Raw genomic sequence first — 27,692 nt, 5'->3', positions numbered from 1 at the left:
TGAAAATGATGACAATATAAATACGAGGTAAAAAATTATCTGGCAAAAATTTTTTTTATCTGCATTTGCCGGTAATTTTTGCCAACAAGTTTAGAATTCATGCTTTTTTGAGTTTTTTTTTCGAATTTGAACATTGGAAACAATTTAAAATTTTTCAATATTCATCATCATCTTCATCATCATCGATAAAAGGTAAGATTGATTGATTGATAAATTAATTGATTCTGCTTTGTTTTTTTTATTGTTTTGTAAATGATTTTCATATTTTTCTGCTTCTTCTGCTGAGATGGTGTATTGTTATGTAAATAATTGATTGATTAATCAATCAATCAATCGATTCTGTCAAATAATGTATACATTACATTTGTTTGTTCAATACTCATCTAACCATTCATTCTATCCAATTATTACCTGTCGAACAAGTATATTTTTCATCCTATCATACATAAACATTCAATGGTTCACGATTACGATTTGAATTATTCAATATGATAATATACATTAAAGATAAAAAAAATAAAAATAGATATTTTTCAAAAAATGAAAGAAAAAATGTGAACGAGGAAAAGGAAATGAGTAAAAAGCGAGAGAGAAACGAGTGAAAACATGAACAAACAAACAAACGAAAAAAAAAATCAAAATTGTAAAGTGATATATGATAGCCACAACCACGACGTTTGAACAATGTGTCAACATTTATTTATTATATAAAAAGATAAAATCGTTCGACGTGAAAGGTTTGGCATTATCTAGCTATCAGCTAACCAAGTTTTTGACTATTTTTGTATTTGTTGGTGTTGTGATTTTTGAAAATTAAATAATAAAAAAAAATCTTTATTCGATTTATTTCCATTGTGCATATTGGTTATTATCCATCTTTATCTCCTATCGGTCGCGAATACATTATCAAAAAAAATGGCTAGAAATTTCAATTGAATCGAATGTTAATCAATAGCAGAACAAAAAAAATTCTTTTCTTTTTTCCACAATCAAATTGAATCGATAAAAATGTGTATGTGTCTGTGTATGTTTTTGCAGAGAAATTTTCAAAAAAATAATGAAAAAATAAAATAAAAATGAAATTCATTTATACGACTTCATGTGAATCAAATCCAATCAATAAAATCAATCAATTTTATAGACCAGGTGGAAATTTTCTCTTACTTTTATTCAATTTTTTTCCATTCATTCATTAAAATTTTTTGCATCATTATCATCATCATAATTATTTATCGAATTGAATATTTATACAATTTCATCAAATCGATGCCCATCATCATATTCATCATCATCACTTAGCAACATATAATAATTGTTGTCGTTGTAATAACATCTACCAAAACAAACCATATAACTGGATTTCATTTAAAATATTTTCAATCATGTTTGCCTGTATAGATGGATGGATAACATCGTATAACATCATAATAATCCGTTTCGTTATTATTATTATTATTATTTTTTTTTTTTGAAAAAAATTTCCTATGCAATGCATTTATGTGGATGTGATGAGTGTGTTTATTCAACATAAAATATTCGACAATCCAAAACGAATCAACAGCAACATTAACAAATGAATGTTATGAATTTCGTTACGACGTTTTTTTTTGTTTGTTTGTTTGTTTGATGATGTCGTAAAATGATTTTGTTTTGTTCGACTTTTGTTATTTGTCAACCATGGTGGTTATGGTGATTTTTTTTCTTGGTAAATTTTTTTTTCTGTCTTTTTTTCGCTTCTTTGAATCGATTTTTCTCGTTATAAGAACAACATTCAATATTGTTGTTGTAGTTTTCATTTATAACAATCATTATCGAACAGTCATATATATATACATCATAAATTTTATCGAAGCCATATTATTATTTGAATATACGCTATCGTCATCACAAGCTAATTAGACAAAAAAAAATAATCGAGCCAAAAAATCGATGATGATGATGATGATGTTCTCTGTGTTGTGTGTGAATATTATTTTGTGCAATGTTTCTGTCAGAAATAAAAAAAAAAAACAATAGGCTATCCACTTATATAGTTTATATATATTCATTTTATTAATAGTTGCAGAGAAATACAAGGACTAATGTAAGAATAATAAAATACAAGTTGACCCATCATCATCATCATCATCATCATCAATTATTATCTAATTATTGATGATTCTTTTTTTTGGGAAATTTACAAATCATTGATTTTCATCGTTATCATCCATATATTTTTTCTAAAAGTTTTGTACATAATATTAGGATTTTTCAGAAACAAAAAAAACTTTTATTTTCATTCAAATACACAACACACACAATTCTCATCCCAAATGATTTGGTTAACGTTTTTTTTTGGGCTTTGCTTTCATTCATTCATTCATTCATTCATTTTTTTGTGGATATCTTCTCGTTCGGTTGATGCCCACCGGAACTTTTTGTTTTTTTTTCTTCTTCTTGTTCTTTTTCCTTTCAATCAATGTCAACCGAAAAAGAGTATTAATTTGATTTGACGTCGTCGTCGTCACTGTCGTTTTAGTCGCCGACAACACACACATCAAAACAATATTTACGGCAAGATAAAATGTCCCAAAACAAAAATATTCAGTGATGGAAATTTCCTACCTACCATCCGAAACCAAAAAAAAGAAAACATCACGAGTTTTTTTTTCACCATCATCAACATCATGAAAGACATGCACACACACACACACACATCATTTTGACAAATCTTATGAAACTGATTTTTTTTACCCAATTATCAATTCTGTCATTTATATATGATGATGATGAAGTTGGAAAAAGAATAAACATACACACACACTCCATTATTTTTTATTTATTTTTTTTTTGGCATTCGAATATGGGGTGATGATGAGTGTATAAATCACGAAAAAAAAATATTCTACATTTTCTTCTATTTTACTTTACAAAATACAAATCCATCAAACTTGATGATGATGATGATGTCAAATGAAAATATAAACTTTTTTTTATGTGTCAGTATGTGTCTGAAGAATCAAAATTTATAACGAATAATCAAAACAAAATCATTTCAAGTGTGTGTGTGTAACAAAATGAAATGAAATTATTTATATGCCATGTGGTTGTGTAGAATTGCCATGATGATGATGACGGATTCTATGATACTCATGTTGATTATCCAATTACACTTTATTGTGTCTCATTCATTTTCAATTTCAATTTCTTCCACACTTTATGTGTCATAATCAAATAGTATAAAAATCAAGAAATCCAAATGAAATGAAATAAAACATGTTTTCTTTGTTTCCAAATGATCATCATGATGGATGAATTGGATAACATTTGATGGATTAGGGGTTTGTTCTTCATCTTTTTCTCGCTGTTGTTGTTGTTGTTGTTGTTTTCGAATAAGTCAGTTAGTCAGTCAGTCACTGGTTTTGACAAGTTGACTACATTGGCAATGAGAATTATTTATTTCTTTTTTTTTAATTCAAGAATCATAATGATGCTTTGATGATGATGAAGAGTTTCTATGGTTTTTTTTCATTTTGCATTTCAATTTTTTTTCACCATTCATTCAATCATGATTTTGACGAAGATGAATTTCATTTTTCATTATCACTTGCTTCTACTTTTACTTTTTTCCCCCCAATATGTATGTGTGTGTGTGTGAGTGTATGTGTTCGCATTTATTAATTTGTACAAACAAACGACGAATATGATGATGATCAATTTGTTATTCCTCGTTTTTTTTGATTCTCTTTTCACCATTTCTCAATGATTAGCGACAACGATGATGATTATAACGATGACGACAATTTTGTATTGATGAAAATTAATCATTCTGTGTGTATGTTTATACATTCTTGTGTTAAAATAGGCTACAATTTTGTTTTTGTTTTTGTTTTGGCGCCATTTGAAACTTTTTCGTTATTTCTTTTTTTTTCTTTTCATTTCTGTTTCATTTAAATCGTGATAATTAAAAAGATGATGATGATTATGATTTCAGATCATCATCATCATAATCATCATCATCATTCATTCCGGTTACGACGATAATTGTATGATGTGATTTTTATCATCATTCAAAATAATTCGTTTATCCGTATTTTCTTTCATTCAATCAACGAGATTTTTTTCACATTTTAACTATCAAAATTTAAATATTTACCTGTTTGTCCTTCATTCAATTCAGATATCGATTTTTTTCATTTTTCGATAACATCATCCATTATTGGTCTACGACTACGATTATCACCATCATCATCGTAAACATAATTATTCGATGATCGATCAATCAATAAAAGTAAAAAAAATATTTTTGGAAAATTAAAAACCGCGAAAAAAACCACGAAAAGAATTTTCGAATGGCAAGCGCATCGATGACAACATCACCATCATCATCAAAAGCTGGCCGTACGAAAACCTTATTATTAGGTTTCGCCATATTCATATTGGCCTGTTTGTTTATCGGTTTTTTAGCCGCATACATTGTTGAACGTAATAGTAAGTTTTTTGTTTTTGTTGAAAATTGTGAAAAAAAAACAGACACCAACCCATTATAATTCAAAATTTATATAGAGAATAATGATTTATCCAAAGATCAATCGACTACAACAACCTCGACAACTTTTGAAACAACTTACACATCGACATTGACTACATCACAAACAACGATTACATCGACTAAGCCGCCACCAATATCTGATAATCTATTACTTAATCATGATGTCATACCTATAAATTATCGTCTACAAATACGTAGCGATCCTAATGAAAATTTTTTCAATGGATCAGTACGTATTACGTTACAAGTTCTCAACGATTCAATCGATCAAATTGTACTTAATTGTAAAAATCTTAACATATCATCATATTCATTATCGAAACCATCGGTTGCGATTGAAAATTTTTCTAGCAATACGGAGTTTGAACGATGTATATTTGAATTAGATGGATCATTGGTTAAAGGTGAGGAATATGCATTACAGATTACGTTTTCCAGTACGTTTCGAAATGGACAGATTATCGGATTTTATCGTAGTCCATATACAACGATCAAAAATGAAATTCGTTATATGACGGCAACAAAATTTGAACCAACATATGCACGTATGGCATTTCCTTGTTTTGATGAACCATCATTTAAAGCTACATTTGATATAACGTTAATCCATCCAACCGGATTAAGAGCCATATCCAATCAAATGGAAAAAGAAACCGTACCGAGTATTGAAACCGGATTCAGCCGGACAACATTTAAACAGACGCCAAAAATGTCCACATATTTAGTGGCATTTTCGGTGAATGATTTTGAATATAAAGAAACAAAGACAACAACCGGTACACGTGTTCGTGTTTATTCACGACCAGATCAGGTGGAAAAAACCATGTATGCCTGTGAATCAGCGGCAACTATTCTATCATATTATGAAAATCTAACGGCCATTCCATATTCACAATCATTGGAAAAATTAGATCTGATCGGTTTACCCGAATTCGTATCCGGTGCAATGGAAAATTGGGGTCTAGTCACCTACAAGGAAACATATATCCTATTTGATGCCGATGAATCTTGTGTTAATGATAGGCGAAAAATAGCCAGTGTTATTGCACATGAATTAGCCCATATGGTAAGTGTAATTGTTTCGAATTATTTTTTCTCAAAATTCTGACCATTTTTTTAAAATGAAATTTCAAAAAAAGTGGATAGGTAATCTAGTCACAGCCACTTGGTGGAATGATCTCTGGCTTCAGGAAGGTTTTGCATCATTTATCGAATATTATGGTCAAGATCACCTGGACGCATCATTCAATATATGGAATCGATTTTTAATCGATGATCTACATCGTGCATTCACTACCGATTCTTTATCTAAAACACATCCATTGGTACCGAAAAGGGATGATATTCTTACACCGAATCAGATTACGGCTCTATTCGATACAATTTCCTATTCAAAAGGTGCATCGATTGCTTATATGATTGAAAGTATAATTGGGCGGAAGAAATTTATGGAAAATTTTAGCTATTTACTTAGAGAAAATCAATATTCAAATGTTGATACAGAAAAAATGATGAGTTATTTTTATAAGGATATTGAAACAACGACTAAAATTGATGGAAAAAATTTTCTAAATAAATGGCTTTATCACAATGGTTATCCTATCATTACTGTTGAACGTGAACAACAAACATTTAAACGTTCGATTCGTGAATCACCATCCAAATCTCAGCGAAGTACAATGAAACTACGATTAAAACAAACAATTTATCGATCAAATTCAACATCCATTCCACTGGAAGATCCATGGAATATTTATATCAAATATCGACATCCAAAACAAGAACAATCTGCGCATTTATTCAACCAATCAGAAATGATTGTTGATCTTGGATATGAACTTGAATCGAATGATTGGATCAAATTAAATCCTGATGGCCATGATTATTATGTTGTAAATTATCAACCCGAAGATTGGGATCTATTGATTAGTGAATTGAAAAGAAATTCCAAATCATTCAGTGTTGGTGATCGTGCAAACCTATTACATGATGCATATCGTTTATCCGAGATATCGGCACTATCCTATGATCGTTTACTCAATCTATTCACGTATCTTGAAATGGAAACAAATTATATTCCATGGTCAGTGGCTAATAATGTAATCACATCATTGATCAATAAACTTGGTGAAAGTGGTTTGGCATTGATACAATTTCGTGATTTTATCAAATCGATCGTTGCCAATTCATTCGATTCAAATGTTGATTTATCGACAACCGACAACTCTGCACAAAAACTGGATGAAATAGCCTTACGTAATGTATTAATTACGATAGCATGTAAAGTTGGCTATGAAAAATGCACGAAACAATGTTATCAACAATTTCGTGATTGGATGGATCGTGGAAAGCGATTAGATTCGAATACAAAATCATATGTTTATAAATATGGTTTACAGGCCAGTACGAATGAATCGGATTGGCAACGTATGTGGGATCTATATGAATCTGAAAAAGATGCAATTGAAAAATCGAAAATAATTTCCTCACTGACATCGACTACTAATCCAAATCTTATATCCGTATTGATATCATATTCTGAAGATTTGAATAAAATTAATAATGAAAATTTTTTCGCTGTACAACAATCAATCGCTTCGAATAGTGACATTGGAAGATCAATGATTTGGGAATATATTCGAAATCATTGGCCTCAATTGATCAAACGTTTTGGTTTGAATGATCGCCGATTAGGAACGTATGTTCGTTCAGTTATTAGTGGTTTCCGTTCCGAATCTCGCTTACAAGAAGTTATGGATTTTTTCCACCAATATCCTGATGCTGGTGCTGGTCAAGGAGCTCGTATCGAAGCTATCGAAACAATACGTGAAAATATTCAATGGATTGAGGATAATGAACAAAATGTTTCGAAAATATTAAATAATCGTAATCCGAATGAAAATCCTTGGTTACGTTGGCGACTTGATGAATCTGTACGGCCACAACATTATGATGTAAATCTTACCGTTTTGGTGGATGAGGAAAAATTTTCCGGTTCTGTTCGAATTGAAATCGAAATTCATCGTCCGATTCGTTATCTAATTTTACATTCAAAAGATTTGAACATTACATCATCGGCTGTATATACGAAACAACAACCACGTGTAGAAGTTTCAATTCCTTTCATCGCTAATGTTACTGGACATGACGATAATCTTTCATTATTCGATACGAAAATGACACATTTCTTGTTTCGACCAAATCAATATTGGATTATTCCATTACAGAAAATAATTCTACCTGAAACATATGTTGTTGAACTACGATTCTATGGCAAACTAAGTAAAGAATTAAGTGGTCTTTATCTTTCACAATATCAACGTTCTGAAACCGGTGAAACCGTCAAATTAGCCACGACACAATTTCAAGCTGGATATGCACGTAAAGTGTTTCCATGTTTTGATGAACCACAATTTAAGGCAACATTTGCATTACAAATTGAACATGGTGCCAATTATTCAGCCATTTCAAATATGCCCATATCATTTGTTCAACGATCATTGAATGATAAAAATATGAAAATGACAACGTTCGAACGTTCTGTAAAAATGTCCACCTATCTAGTGGCAATTGTTGTCAGTGATTTTGTATCAAAATCTAGTCCATTATTGTCAAATTTCAGTGTCTATACATATGATCGTGCGATAAATCTGGATAAAACCGATTATGCATTACGAGTTGGTCCTCAAGCATTGGAATTTTATTCGGAAAAATATTTTGAAATTGATTTTCCATTACCTAAAATGGATATGATTTCCGTTCCGGATTTTCAAATGGGAGCAATGGAAAATTGGGGTCTAGTCACGTATCGTGATATCTATGTTCTTTATGATTCAAAAGAAACGAGTACATTGTCGAAGACTAAAATTTGCCAGATAATATGTCATGAATTAGCACATATGGTAAGTGTTTTTTTAAAATCATTGAATATATTTAAAATTCAATTTAATTCCTGTTAGTGGTTTGGAAATTTGGTCACAATGAAATGGTGGGATGATCTTTGGCTAAACGAAGGATTCGCAACATTTATGGAATATAAAGCCGTAGATTATGTGGAAAAGGATTGGAATTATCATGATTTTTATGCCATAAATGAATATGCTCGTGTATATGAGTCGGATTCAATGACTAGTACTCATCCATTACAGACAAAAGTAACTGATGATAATTCGATACAAGCAGTTTTTGATTCCATCACTTATTCAAAAGTTTGTTGATTGAAATTGATTGAGATTTTTCAGGATTTTATTTTTTTGAACTTTATCTCTCTCTTTCTCTAATAGGGATCATGTATCATTCGAATGTTGGAATCAATGGTTGGTGATGAAACGTTTCGTATCGGCATTAAGAATTATATTAAAAAATTTAGCTACTCAAATACGTTAACCGGTGATCTTTGGAACGAATTGTCCAGTGTTGCTGATAGAAATTTAGATATAGAAAAAATTATGCAAACATGGTTACGAAAAGATGGTTTCCCCGTAATCACAATCACAACGAATAATAAGAATAATACGATGAAATTTGTACAGGAAAGATTTTTAAAAGATTCTCCCTATTCAACGACAACATATTTATGGTCTGTTCCGATTACATATCGTTTGATTAATCAAAAAATTCCCGATATCAGTGGAAATATTGAAAAATTCATAATGTATACAAAAGAAATGTACAAAGATGATATCGAAATTGGCGTAGATGATTTGATAAAATTTAATGTCGATCAAAAAGGTGTTTTTATTGTTAACTATCCAACGGAACAATGGAAACGATGGATTGAGACATTGAACAATAGTGAATCGGAGGTTTGGAATCAGACAAGTGCTTTAGATAGAAACAATCTATTATTGGATGCATTCTATCTCGCTCGTGCTGGTCGATTACCTTATAAACAATGTTTAAGTTTAACCGAATTTCTTCGATTGGAAAAATCCTATATGGTTTGGAAAAATGCAGCCGATATGTTAAAATTTATACGAGTTTTTATGGCTGTACAAGATCAGAGTATTGCCTACGATCAATGGGTACGAACAAAATTGATTGCCAATCATTATGATGATGTTGGATGGACGGCCAAATCAGATGATAATATGAATCAACGTCTTTTCCGTTCATTAATATTGACATTAGCTTGTGATTATGGCAATCAAGATTGTCTACAGAAAGCATCACAATTGTTCGATGAATACAGTAAAAATCCAACCGCTAATTATGATCCGGATATATTACCTGTATTTTTATATTATGCACTAAATTTCGAAGCAACAGATAAAAGATTCACTTTTCTTCAACAACGTTATGATTCGGCCAATACAACTAATGAAAAAATGACCTATCTTAAAGCAATGACAGCTACAACCAATGTGGATATGTTACAAAGATTGCTCAATAATTCATTGGATACAAATTATCTTCGTACACAAGATTTTTTCACATTTCTTGCCTATATGGCTGATAATTCAATTGGATTAGATTTAGCATGGAATTTTTATCGTGAACATTATCCAGAAATTCAACAACGATATGGAATGGATGATTCGGATGTTGGTCGTGCTGTATATCGTTTTGCGTTTCATTTTACAACAGATAAACGTCGTCAAGAAGTAATGGAATTATTTGAAAAATATCCTGAAGCCGGTGCCAGTGCACTTTATCGTCAACAAACAATGGATCTAATTGATGCTAATATTCGTTGGTCACGATCATTCTATAAAAATGTAATTGAATATGTTACCGATATTTGCGATACAAAACATTGTCCATGGAATCAATATCGATTGAATCGTTTGGTCAAACCTTTGAATTATGATTTGAATATTCAAATTGATACAGATACATTAAGATATAATGGTACCGTTAAGATAGAGGTGAATATTGATGATGAAATCGATCATATCATTGTTCATGCTGCTGATATTTTGGACGTTTCATCACCGAAAATTACACAAAAACAAACAACACAAAAACGAGAAACTGAAATCAAATCTGATTTATTGTTATCCACTGGACGTGGATTTACATATTCACCATTAGAATTCTATGTTATTCCATTGAAAATGAATACAACTAAAGGTGATAATTATATGGTGGAATTAAATTTCGATGGTAATCTATCAAAAGGTGGTCTAGTTGGCCTTTATCATGGCTGGTATGATGATAAAAATAATGGTACACGTATCAATCTAGCTGCAACACAATTCGAATCAACACATGCAAGAAAAATGTTTCCGTGTTTTGATGAACCATCATTCAAATCGAATATATCGATCACAGTGATACATCCAAAAACAATGGCACAAACATTATCAAATATGAATGCTTTATCATTCAACGATATTAATGATAAATGGATGGAAACAAAATTTGCAACGACACCACCTATGGTTACATATTTGATTGCAATTCTTGTATCAGATTTCGAATGTTCACGAATTAATAGTGTGGAACTTCGCAACCTATCGATTAGTGTATGTTCATCGCCATTATACGATCAACATCATCGTGAATATTCTTTAAGTGTAACACCGAAAATTCTAAAATTTTATGAAAATTATACAGGAATTGAATATAGTCTACCAAAATTGGATCAAATAGCATTACCACAATTTTCATCCGGTGCAATGGAAAATTGGGGTCTCGTGAAATATCGTCAGAAAAAATTATTATGGTCCGAAATGGATAATCTTTCTGAAGAGAAAAAAGATACATGCAATGTTATTGCACATGAATTGGCACATATGTGGTTCGGTGATCTCGTTACGATGAATTTTTGGGGTGATCTATGGTTAAATGAAGGTTTTGCATCATTCATGGAATGTAAAGGAATGGATTCTGTTCATCCAGAATGGAAAATTTGGGACACGTTCGTCAAAAGTTATACATATCAGGCAATTGTTGGTGATTATGATCCAATATCTCAACCAATAATACGTAAAGTGAATCAACCAAAAGATATGAAATATGTGACAAGAATCGTTTATAATAAAGGATCAACAATATTGAATATGTTTGAAAAGACAATGGGTTTGAATGCATTTCAACAATCAATTCAATCATATCTTGAATCACTGCAATATCAAACAGCAACAAGTGAAAATCTTTACGCAGCATTCGAACAAAATTGGCCATATAATGATACCCAGAATGCCAGAGATTTTATCATTTCTTGGACTGAACAAATTGGTTTTCCATATCTTAATATCACTTGTGACGTCGATGATAATGAAGTGAACAAATCCTGTCAATATGTACAAGAAAGATTCATACGAAATGGTGATCGTCCACCGAATGATCTAACTTATGTCATTCCATTCCAATATTATACATATGATGAAAAACAACAAGTAAAAGAATCAACGATTCAATTTTTAACCGAAAAAACTGGCAAATTAAACTATTTTGATAGCATCATCAAAATCAACCCAAATTTTAATGGATTCTATTTTGTTAATTATCCATCGGAAAAATGGTCAAAATTGATCAATGATTTAATCGCCAATAAAGATAACGTTGTTTCATTGTTAACGGTGAATGATCGTAGTGAATTAATAACATCATCATATTTTTTATCACGTGCTAAACTTGCACCATATTTTATTGCATTGGATATGCATAATTATCTTGTACATGAAACACATTATGTTCCTTGGACATTTCATTCAAAGTAAGTTTTTTTTGGATTTGTAAGAATGGAATTTAAAAACTTTTTTTTTTGTTTCATCTATAGATTGATTGCTAATCTTGCCTGGGAAATGGAACGTACTGAATATCGTGAATCATATCTCCATTTTGAACGACGTTTAACTCAATCACATTATAGTGGTATCGATTTTTGGAACATTGAAAATTCAACAATAATAGAACGAATGTTTCGAAAAATAATCATTCAAATTGCATGTGGTAGTGGTAATCATCAATGTTTAAAAGATGCACACGTAATGTTTGACAAATGGAAAGTTGAGAATAGCACAATTAAACCTGATCTATTTGCATCCACATTATCGTATGGTATGAAATATAGTAAAAATCCGCTAGATTATGAATTTGTTTGGCAAAGATTTTCAATAGAAAAAGATTCACACACCAACAAGACCGGTTATCTTGAAGCATTAAGTCATATATCCGACAGTAAAATTGTTCAAAAATATTTAGATCTAGCATTGAATGAATCAATCGTTTCGAATAATCATTTTGTACAATTTTTCCTCTACATTATTCAACGTTATGAACATGAACAAATGATTTGGCAATATTTTACCAACAATTATTCAATGTTATCTAGAAAATTATCCACCGATCAGATGGATATGATCATGACAAGATTTGCCGATCATACTGTTACTGAAAAACGACGATTAGATATCTGGAATTTTCTAAAAGATAAACGAACAGGAGTTTCGATGAGTGGACAAGAATCGACATTTGCTCGAATTGAATACAATTTAGCTTGGATGTCGAATAATAAGGAAAAAGTTGGTGAATGGTTTGGCCAGAATGCTTGTGGAGATCGAACACCTAAACCATGTCCGTGGGCAAAAACACGTATTGATAAAACCATTATTCAACCAAGACATTATGATCTAACCATACAAGTTAATTTAACCACAAATATCTACAATGGTAGTGTTAATATTCAAATCGAAGCTTTAAAACCATTCGAACAAATTGTTCTGCATGCAGCTCAAATGCTTCAAGTAAAATTGATATCAGTGAAAAAATCCATTAATAAGGATTCGATTCAACATGTAACAATGTTTCGATATTATCCAAAACAATTTGTTGTAATTGAATTCGATCAACAACAATCGATTGGATCGTATGAATTAACATTTAATTTTACTGCCAATCTTCTTGATGCTGGTATTTCTGGCCTATATAGATCCAACTATACGGATGGAAATAAAAATTACCGAATGGCATCAACACAATTTGAATTTTTCGATGCACGTAAAGTGTTCCCGTGTTTTGATGAACCAGCATTCAAATCAAAATTCAACGTTACAATTATTCATGATAAAGAAATGAATACAACATTATCTAATATGGAAGTGATCGATGTCAAACAGATTCCCAATACCGAATGGATACAAACAAGATTCAATGAATCATTAGATATGGTTACATATTTAGTTGCAATGGCTGTCAGTAAATTTGTTTGCAAACATTATTTGATTGAAAATAATCAGGTTACAGTTGGTGTTTGTGCATCACATCTTCAAGAACATAAATTAGATTATGCATTGGAAAAGGCACCGAAATGTTTAGAACATCTTGAACAATTACTTGGTCATCCATATCCAATGAAGAAAGTGGATTTAATTGCTATACCAGATTTTTCTTATGGTGCAATGGAAAATTGGGGTCTAATTACATTCCGTGAAACGGCATTATTATTCCATGAACAGGATACAACTTCGAAACGAAAAATGTCAATGATGAATACGATTGCACATGAATTGGCACATTTTTGGTTTGGAAATCTGGTCACATGTGAATGGTGGGATTTTATCGCATTGAATGAAGCGTTTGCAACTTATATGCAATATACAACAGTCAATGCCGTTGAACCAGATTGGAATACTTTTGATTTGTTTCTGATATCCGAATTTGAATATGGTTTATTATCGGATGCTAAAGATAGTCATCCATTAATACGTAATGTTACACGTACCGAACAAAGTGAACAATTCGATTCGAGTATAATCTATTCAAAAGGTGCTTCAATTCTACGTATGATTGAATCAGTAATGGGAAGTGATCTGTTTTATGCAGCACTTCGTAATTATCTAGCCAAACATAAATATACAAGCGTTAGACCGGAAATGTTATTGGCTGAATTCGATGAACAATTTGTATTCAATGATACTAATGAACAAACTATAAAAATGAGTGATTTTATTCATGATTGGTTCTACAGTAACGGTATTCCATACATTAATGTAACCGAATCTAGTGATGAAACCGTATATAATCTAGTTCAAGATCGATTTCTTTTGGAAGAAACTAAAAATACTACGATACCTAAATGGAAAATACCGATCAAATATTATCTTGATTCAACGTGGAAAGATATGAAAACAGAATTTATGATCAATGAAACGATGACAATCACAGCAAATAATTCGCTATCAATTCCTATCAATTTAAATGCACTTCATTCTGGTTATTATCTGGTGAATTATTCACCTAAAATTTGGCAACAATGGATCAATACATTCATGGATAAATCAAATGAAGTACCGGTGCTTGATCGAAGTGGCCTTATGATGGATGCATTCTATCTTGCACAGGCTAATCTACTTTCATATAATGTTCCATTAAATTTGGCCAAATATCTAAGGAATGAAACACATTTATCGCCATGGACAACGGCTATACGTGGATTTAGCTCAATACGACGATATATATCACATGCAAGTTTGTATGAAGGAAAATTCTGTGAATATCTTCAAAATCTTGTACAACCTGTTTATGATGAATTGGGTTGGAATGATACAATCGATGAACCGGTTACAAAACGGAGATTACGATCATCCATATTAGATTGGGCATGTTTTAACCGAATTAATGATTGTCTTGAACAAAGTGAACGATTATTTCAGGAATGGATCATTGGTAAACAGAATCAACAAATGGATAAAATTCCATCACCAAATCTATTGAGTACTGTACTTGATTATGGTATACAAAATTCTAATTCAACCGATCAATGGCTATTTGTTTGGTCACAATATTCCAATGAAACATCATCGACACTTCGTTCAATCTATATGAATGCATTAGCACAGACTAAGGATTCAAAATTATTAAAAATGTTATTAACACAAGCATTGGAAGCAAATCAAGTAATACGATCACAAGATTCATATTCCGTATTCATTGCTGTTAGTGGCTGTAATAATCGAAACAGTTTGGCATTACTATGGAAATTTTTCAAGGATAATTATCTAAAATTTATTCGAACTGGTTCACCATTACGTTTGACAAAAGTGTCATCATTATTAAGTAGTATTAGTTCCAGATATTTTTTCACCACCGAACAAAAAAATGAAATGAAACAATTTTTCGCTAAATATCCAAACATTGGTCTCACACAAAATCAACGAAATGGTATCCTAAATCAAATCGATAGCAATATCAATTGGATAGCAAATCGAATGGTTGAAGTGGAACGATTTTTATTGGTAAGTGAAATTTATTTTATTCTCAAATATCATCTGATTTATCCCTTGTTTTGTTTAAATAGTGTGGAAATGATGTTTGTCCATTCACCGAATTCCGTTTGAATTCAAATGTTATTCCCGAACATTATCGTTTATCGATAAAAGTTGATATTGATCAAGAACGATTTGAAGGAACAGTAGAAATCAATGTTAAACTAATGGAAACAATTCGTTATGTAATTTTACATGCCGCGAAATCATTGAATATAACCGAATCAAAAGTATTCAATTCTGATACGGAATTATCGATTAAACAGACATTTGCATATGAACCATATGAATTTTGGGTTATTGAAATGAAAGAATCAATCAACGTTGAAGATGAAAAACCATTGAACATTCAATTGAATTTTAGTTTCAATAGTAAACTTGGTACCGATATGACTGGATTTTATCTAAGCAAATATAATGATAATGGAAATGTAATAAAATTGGCTGCAACACAATTCCAGGATACTCATGCTCGACAAGCATTTCCATGTTTTGATGAACCATCATTTAAATCAACATTTCAGCTAACTATTGAACATCATGATAATTTCACTGCCATATCAAATACGAATTCAAAATCGATCGAAACGATTTCCAATGAAACAACAACATCGTCGTGGAAACGAACAGAATTCGAAGAAACACCAAAAATGGTCACCTATTTATTGGCATTTATAATCAGTGATTTTGAATGTAATCATGATCAAACACAATCATTGAATGGTACCGAAATCAATGTAGATATTTGTTCATCACCACCGGAAATCAATAATACAGCCTATTCATTGACAAAAGTATCGGATATAATTAGCAATTTTCAGAAAAAATTCGATTATTCATATCAATTGGAAAAAATGCATCTTGTAGCTTTACCAGATTTTAGTGCTGGTGCAATGGAAAATTGGGGCCTTTTAACTTTCCGTGAAACGGCATTATTATGGAATGAACTCATATCATCGGCTTCGGATAAAATGAGGGTTGCTTCCGTTGTTGCACATGAAATTGCTCATATGGTATTCGTATTCGTTTTTTTTATTTATTCAAATCATTGATTGATTATTATTTTTTCTCTCTTTAGTGGTTTGGAAATCTAGTCACCTGTGATTGGTGGACAGATCTATGGCTAAACGAAGCATTCGCATCATATCTAGAATGGTTTGCCGTCGATAAAGTTGAACCAGATTGGAATTATAAACAATTATTCTATATAACTGATTATATTCTCGGTATGGATGCCGATGCAAGTATTACTGCCCATCCATTATCTAGATCTTCGATTGATAAACCGGCCGAAATTTCCTATATATCACATATTACATATCAAAAGGTTCAATTTAATATTTTTTCATGTGAATCCATTGATTTTAATGATAATTTGTTTTCTCTCACTCTCACTCTCTCTCTCTCTTTCTCTTTAAAGGGTTCATCCATATTACGAATGTTTGAATATGTTTTAGGCACTGAATCATTTTATGGTCAATTACAAAAATATCTAAAAAAATATCAATATAAAACTGTTACGGCTGATCAGTTTTTAACCGAAATATCGGAAATTACAATCGATGGATTCAATGAAACAAGAAAATTCCTGGAATCATGGACATTAAAACCAGGATTTCCATATGTAAACATAACCCGAATCGATAACAGTACACGATATATCATTACACAGGAAAGATTTTTATCCAGTGGAAAATTCTCTAACAATAAGTAATGATTATGATTTCATTTAAAAGATTAAAAACTAATTATTATTTCTTTTTTTTCACAATAATTTCCATAGCGATTATTATATTATTCCACTTTCATACTATAACGATTATACTGTATCCACGGAAGCAAAAATCCAATTCATTTCGAATGGCCAACAGGAAATCGAATTGAATCAATCAAATAATAATGAATCTTTTCCATTGAAATTCAATTGTGATTCTCAAGGATTCTATATTGTTAATTATCCAATGGATGAATGGAAAAAATGGACAAAATTATTTCAAGATCAAACGACAATGTCAAAATTACATTTAACATCACAAGATTATTCACATCTTATGTATGATGCTTTTCGTTTAGCTAACGTAAATCTTTTGCCATTCGAAACAGTATTTGAATTACTTTCAATATTGAAAACAAATCAAAGGTATTCGATTTGGTCAACCGGTTCGACCATTTTTGGAAAATTATGGCCATATTTTCGTAATGTTAATTTCGATGATGGCAAATCCAATATGAATCAAATGATGCAACAAGCATATCGTTCATATGCACATGATCTTGTTCGTGATGTTTATCGAAACTACAACCTTCAAGAATCATCATCCATGCAAATAGATATGAATTCTCAACGATTACAAACAACAGTCACATCATTTGCCTGTGCATATGGTTTCGATTTATGTTTAGCCGAAGCAGAAGTAGAATTTAAAAAATGGCGTCAAGGTTATATCGATAGAATATCGCCAAACATAATCACTGTCGTACTTCGTTACGCTTTACAAGAATCAAATGATGTTGATGATTGGAATTTTGTATGGAAAAAATACAATGAAGAACAATCAACGGTAATGAAATTGAATTATCTACAGGCATTGGCTCAAACACAGAACAAACAATTGCTCACTAGGTATGTTTTTCAATTTATGATTTCTTGTTTGGATATTTTGATTTTTTTTGTGAATCATATTTTCGATTCATAGACTAATGAATTATGGTATGGAACAAAATTATATTCGTCGTCAAGATTATCTTGGTCTTTACACGTATATATTACGGACACCTGTTGGTTTTAAAATTGGATGGCAATATTTTCAACAAAATTATCGCCAAATTCTCGCCCAACGATTATCATCATCAAATATGGGACGATTAGCAACATATTTTGCTCGTTATATTTATACGGAAAAACAATTGAATGAATTTCAACAATTTTTCATTAGACATCGTGATACAGGTGTTTCCGATGTAAATCTAAATAAATCATTGGAAACAATACAGACAAACATTGTTTGGGCTAAAAATTATCGTATGAAAATATTCGAATGGCTGAGAAATCGACAATAAATTTTGAACAAAATCATGTATGATCGACGACGACATATCGAATGTTTATTATGAATTTTTTTTTTTTTTTTTTTTTGATTGAAAAAAACAATAATTTTTCTTTTTAATATAATATAATAAATCGTGAATATTTATTCTCATGACATTTTTTCAATTTGCAACAATATTGCACCCATTTTCCGAAAATTTTCTCATTCCGGTTATTACAAACAGTCTGACAATGGGACAAAATTAGAATGTATCTCGTACATACACACACACACACACACATTATCACGAGGTAATAATTTTTTCTCCCTTGAATATTTTTGTTATTATTGACAGAAAAAAAATAATTGTGATTCAAACATTTTGATCAATAATAATAATATTAACATTTTGTTTGTGAGTAAAATTATTAGCTTTAGAACATGTGATTAGATTTTTTCTCATTCATTCATCGATTCATTAATTTTTTTTATCATCATTTTCAATAAATTCTTCAAGTTTTGATAATCAACAAGAACAACCATGATCAAATGGTTGAAATTGAAGATTTTCATAATGATTACGTTCTTATTATTATTCTTATTGATAATAAATGTTAATGTAAATTTTTGTTTACCATCAAACAATGTTCAACCATTTTCGGGGGAATCAAATTTATGGAATTATCTACAAAAATTTAAATATTTTTCATCGTCATCACAAAAAACGACAATAATTTTGATTGAAAATCTACATTCCTTACGTTCAACATTGATTATTCGCAAACATCTGTATGAAATGGATTGTCCATTTGATCTTTATTCGAATATTACCATACAAGAACTGAGTTCAAATTTATCGTATCGAAAAAAACCAGAAAATCGTTATCGAAATGTTCTGGTGATATTTGATATATCATTTATTCACAACAAAGATGATAATTTGGATAATAATGAATTATGGTTAAAATTCACTTTTCTTATGCAATCATTACAAATAATTTATATAAAATGTTTAACTTGTATGCCATTTTTATTCATAATTTTCACACAATCACATGGTCATCATGAAAAATTTACAAACATTTTGAATCGATTATTGATCCGATTACTACCATCAGCCGATAAAAGATTTCGAATCACTACTGTTGTTGTAACCAATTCGAATGGAACGGATATCACCACCCCCACCACTGCAATACATTTGAGGCCAATTTTTGATGGTTGTAGATTATTCAATGGTGTGTTCATGCCACGAACCAGGCCTGATTTTGAAAAAATGAACATCTCATCATCATGGAAATGTGATCTTAATCAAACAATGTTGTCTGCTGCCATCAATAATGTAAGCAATTGTAATTAAATTTTAATATCTATTTTGTCATAAATAAAATAATGATTCTTATTATTATTCTGAAAAAAAGTTTACCCCACATTGTAATTTCGATACATTCATATTGGAATCACATTCGATTGATTATAAAATGATGGAATTATTATCGGAAAAAATAAATTTTCGTTATACACTCATCGATTCTGAACAGAATTGGGGCTATCGTATTGGTCCGAATCGATCATGGAGTGGTTCGGTGGGTCATCTACTTAATGGTTCAGCTGATCTAGCCATGTGTGGTATGTCGATGAATATTGATCGATCAAGAGTTGTTGATTTTACTCATTTCACTGTAATTGATGAATTGACATTCATAACGCCGTTTCCAATGGATGAACAACAAGAATTTATTTTTCTTCAACCACTCGAAATAAAAGTTTGGTTTGCAATTTTAGTTTCATTCTTGATCATTTTGATGTCACTTTATTTTATTTCAAAATCACTGATGATTAATGATCAACGACCATCATCATCGTCGATGATTGCAATGAATTTATATGCCATATTTTTAAGTAAAAGTATAACAACATTCACGATTCCACGATTATTCAAGATTCGAATCCTTTATCTATCGTTTATGTTAGCAATGGTTGTCCTAACACCTACATATTGTGGTTCATATTATTCATTTTTAACCATCGTACAATATCAGAAACCGATTGAAACAATCGATCAATTAATTCAAATTGCTCAAAGTGATAGTCATAATATAATAACATTACAATTTAGCTCATATCTAGAATTATTTATTGATGCTGATCCTGATTCCGGTACGACGTACACAATTGGTCAACATATGAATCGGTAATTAATGGTGATGCTAATAATAAATTGAATTTTGACATGATTTTTTTTTTCTTCTCATACACAGAAGCCATTCAACAATGGCAACAAATATTGAACGAGGAATTCAAATTGTACAAAATACTACTAATGATAAACGTTTCATTTATATTGATTCAAAAATGTCATTGGAAATTTCAAGAAAATTATTTGCTGAAATACCATTATATATTAGTGAAGATTCATTTGGATCAAATTTAATTGCATTCGCATTTTCCAAACAATCACCATTATTTCGTTCATTTGATTTTTAGTCAGTAATTATTTCTGTTTATTTGGAATGAATTTATAGGAAACAAAATTAAAAATTGTCTTTTCTATTTTCTGTGTATATTTATAGCATAAAAATTGCATATGAAGCCGGATTACATGAACATTGGTACAGGCAAATGTTTCGCTATTTTCCAGCTCAAAATCAACAAGCCGATGATTTTATTCTATCTTATGGTAGTGGTAAGAATCGTGAATTATCATTAATCGCAGATGGACTACAATTTAATGATTTACAATTAACATTTGCGCTATGGACGATCGGATTATTTGGTTCATCAATGAGTATGATTGGCGAATTCTTATATCGGAAATGGTTTATTTATATTATCTTTCCAATGACCGATATCGGAAATTTGTAATGCCATTATGAAGAAAATTAATGAAAAAAAAGAAACTACTTATGTACATTGTAGCGTATTCATATATCTTTCCTGTTGGCAATCAGATTAGAATTTTCATGAGAAAGTTGACACATGAATCATTATTATTTTTTGTATTTTGTACTGAATTTCTTTACTATAATTATAATTATATGTCTGTTGAGATTTTTTTTTCGCTACCAATTTTTTTTTTTATTTTCTTTGAATGTCAATAATAATTTTAATTGATTCGGAAAAATAATTGTTTTGGTGACTGTCTTCATGTGTAATAATATTTTAGTTATTATTATTCTGAAATCGGTATATATTTTAAGAACATCATTATTGTATACATTTACATATAACGAAATGATCAAAATTTTAATTCATTTATCATTATTCATTTTAAAAATTATCATTATTGAAACAGTGAAAAATTCTGTTCTACACTTTCCAGGTGATCAAAGTCTATGGTATTATCTACAACGAATATGTAGTGAAGATTCATTGAAATTTCAAAAAATGAAAATTATTTTAATTAAAAATGTTCATCATACAATCGATAATCGTGTCAAGAATCGATTGAATGATTTTGATTGTCCATTCGATTTGTACGTAAATGAATCGTCAGATAAACTTGATTCAAATGTTTTTCAACAAGGACAAAAATCAGAATATCGTGATCGTAATTTATTGATAATTTTTAATTTATCTTATTCCATTCATAAGAAAGAAATTCAATCATATCTGCAGAGTTTAATAAAAGTTTTACAAATATTATACAATGAATGTTATAGCTGTCAACCATATATGCTCGCTTTTATAACGGCCAATAGCAATTTTAATCTGACTCACTGTTTGTATAAATCATTATCTGAATTAATCTGGAAATTGGACCGGAATTTTCGTCTAATAGTTATCGCTGGCAACGATTCGAAAAGCATGACTACAACCATTCATTTACGACCAATTTTTGATGGGTGTCGAATGACAAATTCTGTGTACATACCAAAAACTGACGAAGATTTTGAAAAAATTAAAACATCCTATTTGAAATGTAATCTTAAACAACAACGATTGAAAGTTGTTGTCAATGATGTAAGTTAAAAAAATCAATTGATTCACAATAATTATCGATGATTTTCTTTATTTGTTTCTATAGTTTAATCCACTTTGTTATGTAATTAGATTTCCTAATCTTCAATTGATGCCCTATTCATTGGATCGATATTTTATTGATCTTATATCAACGAAAATGAACTTTACCTATGATCTTATTGATGGTGAACAGAATTGGGGTCAACTTATCGGTCCAGATATATGGAAAGGATCTATTGGTCATATTTTTAATGGTACTGCCGATATTGGTATCTGCGGAATTTCGATTTCCTACCCAAGAGCACTAGCGATTCATTTTACATCGATTATAACAACTGATGAATTAGGATTTATATCTCAATCTCCAGCGGAAAAAACTCAATTATGGCTTTTTATGAAGCCTTTTTCAGTGTTATTATGGTTAATAATCTTGATATCATTTTTTGCCATTTTACTAACACTTTATTTGACAACAAAATTTTTGGATTATACTCACGATTATGGCAAAGTGCCTTCATTTGCATCAATGTCAATGAATCTTTATGCCATATTATTGAGCAAAAGTATCGATACAGATACTCGTGAGCATTATCAAATCAGAATCATTTATTTGCTCTTCATTTTAGCCATGATTGTTTTATCACCCGCTTACTGTGCCTCATTCTATTCATTATTGACAATTCCTAAATATCAAAAACCAATCGATACAATCGGTGATCTATTACAAGCAGCTCAAATGGGCTTTTACAAAATTATTACTGTACCACATGGTGCATATTATGATACATTTGTCAATTCACCAAGTGCTCTAACAACTTTACATATTATTGGTCAACATTTAAATCGGTTTGTTTCATCTATAATTTGATTAATTTTTATTTAATTTATAATTATCTTTTTTATAGAAGCAATGAAAAAATGGTAGACAATGTTGTGAATGGTATCGATATTGTTCAGAATGATCCTGAAGGTCGTTACATTTATATTAATTCCAAATTAATTTTGATATTTTTATCGAAATTGATGGCCAAAAAACCATTACATGTTGGTCATGGTTCATTTGGTGCTGATTTTTTAGCCGTAGCGCTTGCTCGACATTCACCATTGAGCAATGTGATTGATCTTTAGTATGTGTAATATAATTTTTATATTCATTCATTTTTATATATCGAGATCATTTGATATTTTTTTTTAGTATACAACTTACATATGAATCTGGTTTTGCCTATATTTGGTTTGCTAATATCTCAAGAAAGTTATCACATGGTCAATATCAATCCATGTTTCAATCACTTTTATCTCCATCATCCTCATCATCACCATCATCATCTTCAACAGTGGTTCATGATGGTGTACAACTAATGCATGTATTTTCAATATTCTTATTGTGGACCTTTGGTATCATTTGCTCTGTTCTTGTTTTTTCTGCCGAAATTCTTTATGAAAAATTATTTAAACTTCCTCATTTTTGAACAATAGAAAGGAATCAAAATTATTCTCATGGATTTCGTATCATCTATCAAAATTAACGTTGACAATTTTCCTATGAATTGTATTACAGATAATTGTATGTTTGTAATTTTTTTAATTTGATTTGCATTTTTTTAAATGATAGTTTAAATCAATAGTTTTTAGTGAAAAAAAAATATTGAAAACATTGTAGAGTAATGAATTCTTGTTATATTTATATAGCATTCATCCATTTACCCGAGAATATTATCGTAATGATGAAACAATGCCATATATACATGTACCCGACGACCGGATCGGTTTCGAATAACCGAATCAGTATACTCTGTTCATGCATACAATCGTGATGTCATCGGTTTCCGAATGTATGTATGTGTGTTTGTATCATATATTGTGTGTGGGGGCATCCCTTATATTGTCTTTATCAAAAATGGCATGGATTTGTTGAAATTCTCATTATTCTCAATTCCAATCTTTCCACATGTACAGTGTTGTTGCTTATTTTTTTTCCTTTCGTTCCATCGTTTCATCATATCCGATGTAATGGAATGATCATTTGGCCCTAAATTTATCGGTGGCCGGATAGTTGAGAGAGAAAAAACGTGGATCATCATAACGATAAAAAAGAAAAAAACCGGCAGTATATATCTATATAATGTTAAGTTCCATGATGTAGAAACAGACACACACACACACACACACACACACACTTATATATAAGCACAGAATTCCATGATTCCACCGTTATATGTGACATGTCATCATCGTCATCGTGGACGAAACGCAATAATACTGAAACATAAATGGCTGCCATGTATGTAATGTAATTTGAAGTAGCAATGTAAAAGAAGAAACGGGGAAAACGATTCTCACATTTTAGTGAGCTCACACATATATTCTATGTAATAAATAAATATTCTTTTACAATGATACCAACAACAAACAAACAAATATTTCTTCAGGAACCGTTACTACTTCTTCCATTTTTGTAATGTTATTTATTGTTGTTGCTGTTTTTGCCTCATCCTACGAATGAAATGTCATTGTCATTGCCGTAATCATGTTTTTCGATTGATTCAACCATATATCGATCAATTGATTGATTCTTTGAATGATGATAATGGTATATATAAATTTTGAACAATTGATTTTTACTACCATTGATTGATATTGTTGTTTGTTTTCTGTTTTAGATTAATTTACGAATAAATTTAATTCAATTTTTCTAATTCAAATTTGCAAATATATATCATGTATGTATTAGAATGAAATTTCGAATGAAAATCAAAAGAAAAATTCTGTCACTTACCTTATCGAAATTAATACGACAACCACCACAATGAAACAAAATTCCAATACGATTACGACAAATTTATTAGATTCAAATATTCAACAACAACGCTATCGTCCATATCTGATGAACGACAAAAGAATGATGTTATCATCACGAATATCATCGAATAATCGTCACCGAGGAAATTATTCCAGTGCCCAACGCTCATCATCATCGATTAGAATGGCAACGAATACAACAACAAATTTAATGGCCATAAATCAACAACAACAACAACAATTTAATCAAACAAATTTTGTCCAAAATAATAATAACAAACAACCACAACAACAACAACAACAACAAATCATACGAACAAATCGTCAACAAAGACGACAAACCCAGCAAATGCCCACCACCACCATCAACACATCATCAACTGGTTATCAACAACGACATTTGAATCGACAGACAAAATTTCATGTACAGAATAATCTTGTCAACATTTTTCAAACATATTGTTCAGAAGTGAAAGAATTAAAAGACTTTTTCGAAATGAAATTTGCCAAACTACACTCAATGGAAACAAAGATTAATAATCTTCTGCAATTCATCATTGATGATGATGATGATGATGATGGATCGATTGATGGTAATGGTGAAATGAATAATGATGAAACAATAATTACGGATTTTGATAAAGATATTTTAGATCTTGATGAACACGCACAAACAATAACAATGAATGGTGATAATCAAATCTATTGTATCGATAATGATGATTCAATGTATAATGTAACAACGTTTCATCGTCATAATCAAAAAGATCAATCAACTATAATAGGTATTAATAATCATCGAAAAATTATTAATCAAAATGATAATGATGATGGTGAACAGAATATTTCAAATAATAATAATATGTTTGAACCGATAATCGACATACAAATCAAAGATGATGACGATGATGATGAATCTAATCATCAAGAACAATCGATTGTTTCAATAATAGATAATGGATCTACGATTCATTCGTCTACATCTCATTCCACAATATCAACACCGGTATCTGTGCCAATAACAATAAAAACGATTCCATATCAAAAAAGTGACACGAATTCGTTGACAATATTAACATCACCTACATCATCATCATTAAATCAACGGCAATCAATGATGGTAAATAATTTGGAACCAAGTGATAGTGGGGAAAACAGCACTACAACAACAACAACAACAACAAGGACGACGGCTTTATCAACACCAGCCACAACGTCGTCATCATCATCAAGAAAAATAACTCATAATGTACATTCGAAAAATGAATTTATGCAAATGATTGAACGATTTAAAGAAGAAAAAACATTGATACGTGAACGTATATCATCGAATGTATTCATGTTACGACGATCACCGGATAATTCTATTGTTGGTTATCAATGTTCAATCGATGATTGTACATATATGCATTTTCTACGAGCACAGGTTAATCGCCATTTCAAGAATTTTCATTCCAAAACATGTTATCATTGTAATCAACGTTTTAAGAAACCATATGAATTATCATTACATTTGAAAGAATTAGAAATGGATCCAAATCACGTACGATATTCACAACAGTTGACATCAATATCATCGCAGGCGCCATCATCATCTTCTTCATTATTAACATCAGCTGATGAGACAATGGAAAATATTTCTGGATACGAAACTTCGGATTCTATTCCAATTCAACCAATAACAACAACGACAACAACAACGGAAAGGATAACAGAACTTTAGGAAATTGCCATAGAATGATTTTGCGAATGATTTATGATGATAAATTGTTGTTTTTATTATGATGATGAAAATAATAAGCAAAATTATGTTAAAAATTATAATTATTTCGATCATAGAATCATGAATATTAAAAAAATGTTAATTGTTGGTGAACACTAGATGGCGGTAGTAACAACTTTTTAAAAGAATCGGTATTTCGAAATCGGTTCTTCACAAATGGTTACCACATGATTTTTTTTCAAAATCGATCGATTGACAATACAAGAGCATTGAATTGATTATTTGTGGTTGAAAAATGATTTTTTATTCGTTTGATTCATTGCTGATGGAAAAAAAATAGAAAAAATTGATTTTTTTTTTTAATTTTTTCTCAATTTTATTCCTGTGTACCTGGAGAATACTGACGGAAATCAGATTTCATTTTAAAAAAT

The 27,692-nt window shown here is 30.4% G+C and overlaps 3 protein-coding genes across 8 annotated transcripts; all 3 read left to right on the top strand.

The window, feature by feature from the left end:
• The first annotated feature begins 40 nt into the window (after positions 1-40).
• Positions 41-18,944, top strand: LOC124489904 (uncharacterized). Its single transcript, XM_047052302.2, has 12 exons — positions 41-192; positions 4,160-4,470; positions 4,546-5,597; positions 5,671-8,433; positions 8,491-8,739; positions 8,815-12,194; positions 12,258-15,714; positions 15,777-16,757; positions 16,823-17,071; positions 17,165-17,454; positions 17,528-18,367; positions 18,441-18,944. The coding sequence occupies exons 2-12, from the start codon at positions 4,332-4,334 to the stop codon at positions 18,802-18,804; spliced, it is 13,764 nt and encodes a 4,587-aa protein (XP_046908258.1). The 5' UTR covers positions 41-192; positions 4,160-4,331; the 3' UTR covers positions 18,805-18,944.
• A 127-nt stretch (positions 18,945-19,071) lies between these two features.
• On the top strand, positions 19,072-21,897 carry LOC124489951 (ionotropic receptor 93a-like). The gene is made up of 4 exons (XM_047052386.2): positions 19,072-20,115; positions 20,195-20,967; positions 21,035-21,259; positions 21,347-21,897. The coding sequence occupies exons 1-4, from the start codon at positions 19,315-19,317 to the stop codon at positions 21,636-21,638; spliced, it is 2,091 nt and encodes a 696-aa protein (XP_046908342.1). The 5' UTR covers positions 19,072-19,314; the 3' UTR covers positions 21,639-21,897.
• LOC124489967 (glutamate [NMDA] receptor subunit 1) lies at positions 21,824-27,417 on the top strand. Of its 6 annotated transcripts, none has more exons than XM_075730058.1 (8): positions 21,824-21,959; positions 22,069-22,736; positions 22,801-23,582; positions 23,642-23,863; positions 23,932-24,134; positions 24,216-24,303; positions 24,429-25,329; positions 25,400-25,502. In XM_075730058.1, exons 2-6 carry the CDS (start codon positions 22,161-22,163, stop codon positions 24,263-24,265), a joined length of 1,833 nt encoding a protein of 610 aa, XP_075586173.1. In that variant the 5' UTR covers positions 21,824-21,959; positions 22,069-22,160; the 3' UTR covers positions 24,266-24,303; positions 24,429-25,329; positions 25,400-25,502. The 6 variants fall into 6 exon arrangements, with proteins under 6 accessions (XP_075586173.1, XP_075586170.1, XP_075586171.1 ...); XM_075730055.1 differs by having other exon boundaries at positions 23,932-24,303; positions 24,429-24,571; positions 24,696-25,329; XM_075730056.1 differs by having other exon boundaries at positions 23,645-23,863; positions 23,932-24,303.
• Positions 27,418-27,692: the final 275 nt, after the last annotated feature.

This window comes from Dermatophagoides farinae, chromosome 4 (assembly GCF_024713945.1).
Source record: "Dermatophagoides farinae isolate YC_2012a chromosome 4, ASM2471394v1, whole genome shotgun sequence".
In the NCBI taxonomy this organism is placed as follows: domain Eukaryota; kingdom Metazoa; phylum Arthropoda; class Arachnida; order Sarcoptiformes; family Pyroglyphidae; genus Dermatophagoides; species Dermatophagoides farinae.
The sequence above is the reverse complement of the archived record's forward strand: the minus strand, read 5'-3'. Positions and strand labels throughout refer to the sequence as shown.

Excerpts from the sequence above, each read along its gene's own strand:
- LOC124489904 (XM_047052302.2), top strand. The coding sequence starts at position 4,332 with ATGGCAAGCGCATCGATGACAACATCACCATCATCATCAAAAGCTGGC. Across the intron at positions 12,195-12,257 it reads CCTTGGACATTTCATTCAAA|ATTGATTGCTAATCTTGCCT; the intron begins GTAAGTTTTTTT and ends TTTCATCTATAG. Across the intron at positions 15,715-15,776 it reads AAGTGGAACGATTTTTATTG|TGTGGAAATGATGTTTGTCC; the intron begins GTAAGTGAAATT and ends TTGTTTAAATAG.
- LOC124489951 (XM_047052386.2), top strand. The coding sequence starts at position 19,315 with ATGATCAAATGGTTGAAATTGAAGATTTTCATAATGATTACGTTCTTA. Across the intron at positions 20,116-20,194 it reads TGTCTGCTGCCATCAATAAT|TTTACCCCACATTGTAATTT; the intron begins GTAAGCAATTGT and ends TCTGAAAAAAAG. Across the intron at positions 21,260-21,346 it reads TTTCGTTCATTTGATTTTTA|CATAAAAATTGCATATGAAG; the intron begins GTCAGTAATTAT and ends GTATATTTATAG.
- LOC124489967 (XM_075730055.1), top strand. The coding sequence starts at position 22,161 with ATGAAAATTATTTTAATTAAAAATGTTCATCATACAATCGATAATCGT. Across the intron at positions 23,583-23,641 it reads ATTGGTCAACATTTAAATCG|AAGCAATGAAAAAATGGTAG; the intron begins GTTTGTTTCATC and ends TCTTTTTTATAG. Across the intron at positions 23,864-23,931 it reads AGCAATGTGATTGATCTTTA|TATACAACTTACATATGAAT; the intron begins GTATGTGTAATA and ends ATTTTTTTTTAG.